General features: G+C 28.0%; 1 protein-coding gene across 1 annotated transcript in view; it reads left to right on the top strand.

Annotated features, from left to right (window-relative positions):
• The first annotated feature begins 383 nt into the window (after nucleotides 1-383).
• Nucleotides 384-8731, top strand: part of LOC113388322 (nuclear receptor ROR-beta-like) — a 58200-nt gene continuing 49852 nt past the window's right edge. Inside the window, exon 1 of the mRNA XM_026625716.1 lies at nucleotides 384-461. Within this exon, the coding sequence (XP_026481501.1) occupies nucleotides 384-461 (78 nt within the window). The remainder of the gene's footprint in view (nucleotides 462-8731) is intronic.

The raw sequence follows: 8731 nt of genomic DNA, 5'->3' as shown, positions 1-8731 counted from the left end.
GTAATACAAATACTGTATATATTTTTGAAATATAATTAATATGATTTCTTCCATTGGCCGAACAAACTTTATAAATTGATTTCTTCTTAATTTCATTATAACCAATTCTTGTTGAAAAAAGCTCAATGGAGAGCTTTTTATCTGTGTTGCAATAATATGCTACATAAAAATATATAGCATTATTATACATTCCACAATCTCAACATATACATCCCTGCCGGATAATCACCAAACATCAAAGTTCGTATAGCGCGCTGAACTTTTAGTAGTAAAAACTAATACATTTCTCCATGTGCAAATAAAACTGGTCGATTATAATGAGTGATCATTATTTCTCATATGATTATTAGTCAAATATATGAATTTCTCTTTAATATTTACAGATGAATCAGCAGTGCAAGGTTTGCGGCGAACCGGCTGCCGGTTTTCATTTTGGCGCTTTCACTTGCGAAGGATGCAAAGTAAGTTTCAACTCAAGACTAGATTCATATAATATGATATTATTAACTTTATAATGAGATAATCTATGCAGATATAATCAATGTTTGTTTTCTCGAAAGTTTGATTAGAAATATACCTAGATTAGAAATTAGCAAATCATAATAACGATTTGTTTCGAAAGATGCAATTATAAACTTCAAATTATAGTTGTTACGGCAGCTTGTACCAAAGAGTTGGTGGACAATGAAAATGTCTAAATCATATACACTATTTTTATAAATTTGTTAGATGAAGTACATTATTCTATTAAAACCAATATATTAACTAGGTGTAGTGGAAATTTTTCTAAAAGCAAATTGCACTTCGCAAAATCGGCTTACAAGGAAAACTTCGGGTTTACTCTTCTGGGATTTTATTGGAACTTGATGATAAAGTTTATAGTGAAACCAAAATATTAGAGGCATATGAAAAGTGGTTTAATGAAAAAAAAAAATTAGATTTTGAATAATTAATTGTTTGTTAAATAGAGAAATTCACAAACAAAAAAAAATTGAAATAAAATCATATCATGTAATATTTGTAAATTATAAAGTATATTATTGTGAAGAAATTATTATTAAAAATAATAATATCCAAACAAAGAATAATTAAACTAAGATTAAAATCATTAATAAAAATCAAGAATGATTAAAATAAATAAAATCAATTTTTTGAAGTAAAATTACTGTTCATTCTTACAATTAGCCAGGAGCAACATCCTACCTTATATCACAAATTTTGAGAAAAAAAAACTAAACGAAGGAATATGTAAAATTGTCAATATACATTGATTAGTTGTATGATAAAATATATATTTTGAAACAGAGAATAATAAATATAAAATCGTAACCACCACATTTTAAATCAATAGCCTGATGCAAGAAAAAAACAAATGTAGTGCACTCTTTTTATCCAGGAAGTAACATTATAACTAATATCTTACTTTTTATAAAAATTGCTTGCATATAAAAATGCGTGAAATTCTCAATAAATTCTGAATAATTATATTGTGAGTTAACTTACATATTTCATAATGCATTTCATGATCAAAATCGTTTCATGCATCTGCTTCTCGTAATAATTATGATTATGACAAAAACTATTGTTTTAGTCGTACAAATGATGATACACGTTATGGTTGATGGTTTTTGACCAGGTGTCAAAGTGTCATCAAAAATCAGTTTATAGGCGAAATATTATTTTAAGTAGACAATGGACACGTGGCTAAAATCGGACATAGTTACAAATTGATTTAAAATATTGACTCTGAAACATCTGCATATTTGTATATATATATATATATACAAACGTGAGAATATTTACGTGCCACATAAGAAGATATATACATGACTGTTTAATGTTAAATCTAATGATAATAATTAATATGTATAATAATTATAAAATTTCAAAAGTCGACATTTACGTCTACAAACACATCGAAAGTTTTAAAACCGATTTTAAGACCATATAATTATGTACTCTTGATCAGATTCAATTTTACAAACAGTAACTCCGAATAACATGTTAATATATGCGCAAGTTATAATTATTATGCCAAAACTTAAATGAAAATGTGGGACACTTGGGAAGGATCCAAAAATGCAATGCAACTGTATAATAATGATCTCAAAGTTTGTTTTCCATCAGACCCATATCAAAAAAATATGGAAAACCAATTCGGTTTCCTGGTTTCTTCATATATAATTCTTATACACGTTTTTGAGTAATGCAAAATTAATTAAGCAATATAATTGCATAATATTTGCAAAACAGTAATTAAAACATTAATTTTCTAATATCATAAAAAATTAGTGGTGTATGGCATCGTGCCTTAATGCAAACTTCTGGAACTACCCGTACCAAAAATGAAAGTTTTTAAAAATGATTATATTTTTTTAAACTTTGAAAAATAGATTTTTGAGAAATTTTAAATTTATCAAGAAAAATTGATTTTTTGGAAAGAAAAGTTAAAAAAAAATGTTTTTGTTAATTTTGAAATATTTTGGAAATTTTGAAGTTTTTTTCAAAGTTTTAGCTGCATAGAGACGAAATATCGAAGCGCGTAAGCGCCGCGTCGCCGTTTAAAAGGACAAACAACGTTACAGAACCCATAGTTAAGAAAATTGATACACATTATTAAAATCTCCATAAAATATCTGATTATTTGATGTGCATATGTCTAATGATCAATTTTGACCGCCTATTTGTCCCTTTTCTTACTGTAAGTTAATTATATTGTCAACTGCTTAAAATTTACTAAAATTGGTTATAAGCAGCCGTTTTTTATCCCAGACTTTTGATAGTAATCAATTTTACACTTTTTATTTTTACCATTTTATACAAGAAAACTATATTTATCCTCGAAAAATAGTTCCAATAAAAAAAAAGTAATATTGAGCTAAATTTAACATTTAGTAAATATTTGCTATATTTAAATAAAAAAATAATATAAAAATGTAAAACATAATTAGCATATGGTGTACATCCTACAACAATTTGGACAGAATCTAAAATACGATTTTTTCCTTCGATTACAAAAATCCAAAATTGGATTTTTTGGACAAAATATAAAATACAATTTTTTATTGGATTACTGGATTATATTCAATATATTGACAGGTAAATAGATGATCTAAAATGTCTACAATGTCAAATTTTTGTCAATTTACTTCCGCAAATTATTTCTGCATATATATGACATAATTTTAGGAATTTAGTATTAGTAACTTAAATTTTGTTTCGATTTTTAGAAGATGTTGACCTAAAAGTGATTAAAGTCTTGCATATGAATATATAAATAAATTAATTTTGATAAAAATTGAATAAATTGTCTATTAAACTCAAATCCTTGTAAATTTACTATCGCAAACACTTTCTAATTGTAATACTTCCGTCTAATATTAACAAATTGCTTCCTTGTGATAATAACCGTCTACTAAAATTTACGTCTTCGGCATGAGATGCATGCAAAATACTATATTGTCATCGTGATCAAACATATTAAAGTTTAATTTTAAATATGTTTAACCTAATTTTTTTACTTTAATTGTAATCTGAAATATAAAACTAATGATGCATAGGACATAACTTGTTGATCTAACAATTTAAATTAATTGGCTCATGCAAAAATCTTATACTCAGACCATTTAAATTACACAAATCGCTTCCTCATTTTAATCGAACGATTTAAATTATGTTCTCACATATTTTACATCCAAAACTTTCAATATAAAATTAAAATTCATTCAAGCCGCATTAAAGATGTTCTCACCTCAATTTCCTGGCTATTAAAATCCTAAATTGAAAAAAAATATAATCATGCTTTCGAAAATGTTTTTTTTTCCATTTCTGTCCATTGCGTATTATGATTATGCCGCTCCATGGTGCTATCATTAAAAAAGAAAATCATTTAATAACACTACAGTTAACGCCGAAATAATCACGAGACAGGTCATTAAATCTGCTAAAGTTGTTGCAGCAGGATTGTTCGCACTGCCTGGTGGGCCAAAAGCGCAAATTTCGGGGATAACAGTATGTTATCAAAAGCTTTAAGCGTGCTTTCCGTCAAAACGCCCATTTCAATAACGAAATATATGGACCAACAAAATGATATACCGTCTTCTATGTTATTTACAGTTACGCCCAGATCGTAAATTTCTGATTTAAGTTGTTGCATTAAAAATTTTGCCAAGGACGGTTTCGGGGTATAATTTTGAAGAGGCTGGAATTTAAACTTTAAAGCGCCCAAGTCGTGGGTTGTTGAACGACGGTATTTTTAATAAGTAATATTATTATAGTGGAAAGAGTATACGAAGTGAATTAAATATTATGGGCAAAGAAAATTTGCTGTATAAATTCGAATATTAACCTCATAACTGGAATTGACGAATATACTCGTCATGGAGAAGTGGCAGAATTTCGTTTCGTTTGCTGTAAAGTGAATTAATTAACTTCCCGTAGGGTAAGTTATTGTGATCGTCCAAAAATCGAAATTGAACATTTTTGTATATCTCTACGTTTCAGAGGTTTCTGAAACTTAACGTTGAATAAATGGATGTGTTTGTGTGGATACAATTTTTCGTCGACGATCTTGGCCGAACGGAATAAACTATTTAAATGATTAAAAAAAGCAATCGATGTCTATTGATAAGGAGACGTGCTGGTTAGTTTTCGGCAAAAGTTGGTCTAGTTGTTTCGGAAATACGGAGCTAAATGTGCAAAATTTTTGCTCATTTAGCATTTTTGCTCTGTGGGCAGTTTTTAGGAGAATTAAGCATCCGATTTGAATTATTTAAAAAAACTTTCTGCTTGTATTGGTGAAATGGTTGCTTTTGGGAAAAGAAAAAAAAAACATTTTTTTTAATTTCCAACATTATTTTTCAATATCAAGAAATTCTAATTCTAGCTAAAGTTCTATATATCACTGATATACTTTAAATAAATAATTTCAACTTTGCAATTCAGTATATATAATTCTTATAAATATTAGACAATGTCCTTCAATTTAAATCCGATTGATCCGAGTTTAATAAACGACGTCGTCCAATTCATAAGTTCTTATATTTCGTCTATAAAATAAGAATAATGAAAGTTACAATATTTAAAATAATCTATTTGAAAACGTTTATTATTTCTCGAATATTTCATTACTGTACGGGAAGTTCCAGTAATTCGCCTCAAGGCACGATGCCATACACCTCTAGTTAAAATTAATTTCAGACTCCTCTGAGTATTTTGAAATCATTTCTAATTAATCAATTATAATAAATTTCAATTAATTTTAATTAATATTTAAAATTAATTAATTTTAATTAATATTCAATTAATCATTAATAATAAATTAATTTTGACAAGAATCTGAGATATTTTTTTCATTGAAAATATATTAATTTAAAAATTTAATATTACAAAAAATGTGCTACCACTAATAAAACTATTTGAATTTTTTTTAACAATAGCTAAAACCTCTAAAAGGTGAAAACAAATAAGCATGAGGATCAAAATGATTAAGACTAAAAAAAATTAACTGCTTAAAATAAACTATATTAATGTTATATATGTCATGTTTTTTTTAAAAAAACTCATTAGTTGGATCATAATTTACTGCAATATCGATATTAATGTAACATTAATTAAAATAAATTTATATATGTATAAATACGTCTTTGAGCCACAAGCGTCATTGTCGCAATGTTTAAAACACCATCTTATTTGAAAGCTCCGAAGGAACGAATAACATAATTTCTGAATATAATTTATGATCGTGAAACTTGAAAATTTTATCTTTATTTATTAATTTCAATACATGCAATCAATCAAGAAATTAACTTTTGATTTACGTTCAAAATAGACGATAAAAAACTGTATAATACAAAGGGGCCAATAAATCAATGAATGTCTCATCAGAAGATTTATTGCACGAAAATAAACAAAGAATATATATGACGCGTGCTTAATTTTTGCGCGCTTGTAATTTCTCTGACATCAAAATTTTACTGCAATTTAATATGTGTAGGTATATCTGCATACAATGTGTCAAATGTTGTATTTTTGGTAAAATAATTTTCACAATGTTTTGTTATCAGTAATGTTCGCATGGTGTTAAAATATCCTAAAGATCTGAATAAATTTTGTTTTTTAAAGCAAGTGGTTACTTTTTTATATGCATGGAGAATATACGAGAACGCAGTATGCAAATTCATAGATCAAGTTAATATTCAAGTTATCAAGTTAATAATCTAAACCTATAGTCTTGATAAGGTAAAGCGGGGTTTAAAGGTCCGCGGACAAAAAGATTCACCATCAATATCACAAAAGCAAGTAAAGTTGGAAATATTTTAACAACAATATTTGAAAGTTGAAGGAAAAAGATGTATGGTCAGCCACTATGATTCTTACGATTCTATCAGCAGATAAATAGCAATATTTGAAAATCCACAACAAAGGATTTTCTATAGTTGGTAGTTTTTTTGTTTTCAGAGCTGTTGTTTAGTTTACGAGACCTCAATATAACGCATAGGTATACGTCATTTGATTGTTTTATTAGAAGTATTATTATATTTAAATTAAATTGAACAGTTTCTATATATAATCTCTATAAGAAGTTACATGTGGGTAAGGTAAAAAAGACCATCTAAACCTTTACCCTGGCAAAAGTGTTAAAAATAAAAATAGCAAATAAAACAGTAAATTAAGTTAAGAAAAAGCAATTTTACAACAAATAAGTTAAATAAATACATATTTCAACTATGCCGTTGATTATTTCTGACAAATACTAGATTGACGTTATACGCAGAGTTATCTATCTAAAAAATGTACCTATGAAATTTATATTTTGCCTTGCTTCAAAAATTTGTTGAATAATGTAGCTATCATTTTGTAAAAATTCTTTAAATTTAAAAATAAGATAGGTTGCATCTGTTTGCCCGATAGCCGTCTTTTTTCACCAGACCTATGGTGTAAGAAGATCAAGTGACAAATAAAAAAAAAGTCAAATTGGACCTTTATCCCCTCTACGCGATATTTATTACTTTTGTCAATAGTCTATTTAGTATACGGAAAAATCAATAAAGTTTATATTTTGCGAGCCAATAAACATTTCAAAGAGAAAGATTTATTCCAGCAGAGCCATACTTAAGAAATGATCCAATTAACGTATGCCCCACAATCCATCTCTGTGGGCTTTGTATGGTAAAACCTTAACCTGGAATTTAGCAAAGTCTTTGCGACACACCAGAGCTACTTTTCGCGCACAATATGTAATTTGTCTCGTCCATAAATTATGCAAATTTCTCACAATATCGACGCCTATCCGTCCAAAATGTATCATAAACGCGAGCAAGCGTAACATTGCGTGTTTCGGGTGGGGACCAGACCAGGCCAGGCCTTTTGTTTTTGGTTAAAATGTATTTATTTTTTACAAAGTTAATTCTTTTTTTGTTGAGACGTGAAACTTCCTCCTTAAATGTTTCGTATCGCCCAACGCGTTATTAAATTAATATTCAGCATCGCGCGCCGGGACGTACCTTTACCGTTAGGGTAATATAAGGAAGACGCCTGGGAAGGAATTTGAAGGAATGGCAGTGATTTGTTGTAAAGGACTCCCGAGAGTGAAATATCTTGAAACATTACATGTCAGGCTTATATTTGATTATAACATTATGATGTTTTTAAAAGTTTTGCTTATTGGTCTCTCAAAAACTTAGTCATCACTGAATATTTGATATTTATTGCGATGGAGTCAAAATTGGAAGACAAACTAAAAGCATTGTCGTGTAAATAATCGACTTAATCAATGAAAAATAAATTAATTTATGTGTGATAAAAAGTATTCCAAGTGGATTTATTACACATAATTGAAAACGAACAAACTTGTAAACTCGAGGTATTTTCTAAAAAAAAAAAAATTAAAAAAATCAACAATTTTTATAACTGAACCAGTCTAATTTTAATTTTAATAAAAGTCAAAAAAAAAACTACTCATTTTGTAAAACTTGATGAATTATTAAATTTTATTACTTGTCGTAAAGCCGTAATATTTTAGTAAGTTCTATAAGACCATGATATATATCGCCAAAAAAAGTTCCATAAAAATCGGATTCAATATATTTTTTTAAAGTTAAGTAATTTTTTTTTTGTAGTCAATTACAATAAAACGGTTCGGTAGATTCACCTAAAACTAATCAGTATCATTCCCAACTAATATCTTTCGAACAGTTTTTTATTTTTCAAAATCGATTCGGTAGTATAAGCTTATATGTGACAGTTTAACACTTTTTTTCACATTACAAAGAAACGGTTTGGCAGATCGTCGCACACAACTGACAGACGATGAACCTCATCATCGAGGAATACATCTAACGGCTTTTAAATTTCTGAAATCGGTTCAGGCGTTTTTGAGAAAATGTCGATCAAAGATCTAATTTTGACAAATGCCAAAAACACGATACTAATTTTTGCAAATTTTGACGAATTTTTAAAGTTAAACGAGTTGACGTAGGGCCGTAATATTTTAGTATGATCTATAAAACTATGGTATTTACCGCCAGAAAAAAATCATAAATATCGTCCAAAAAAATTTTTTTAACACTTTATTACAAGAAAACGGCCCGGCCGATTTTTACCAAAAACTAATCAGGTCGATTCCCAACCAATATCTTTCGAACGGTTTTTTAATTTTCAAAATCGCTTTAGAATTGCTGGCTAAAACGTGGACAATTTTTCTCACTTTTGAGCTATTCACAAAGAAACG

The sequence above is a fragment of the Ctenocephalides felis genome, unplaced genomic scaffold (assembly GCF_003426905.1).
Source record: "Ctenocephalides felis isolate EL2017-DRISC unplaced genomic scaffold, ASM342690v1 CF-g0.4_SCAFFOLD_03572, whole genome shotgun sequence".
Taxonomy (NCBI): Eukaryota; Metazoa; Arthropoda; class Insecta; order Siphonaptera; family Pulicidae; genus Ctenocephalides; species Ctenocephalides felis.
The sequence above is the reverse complement of the archived record's forward strand: the minus strand, read 5'-3'. Positions and strand labels throughout refer to the sequence as shown.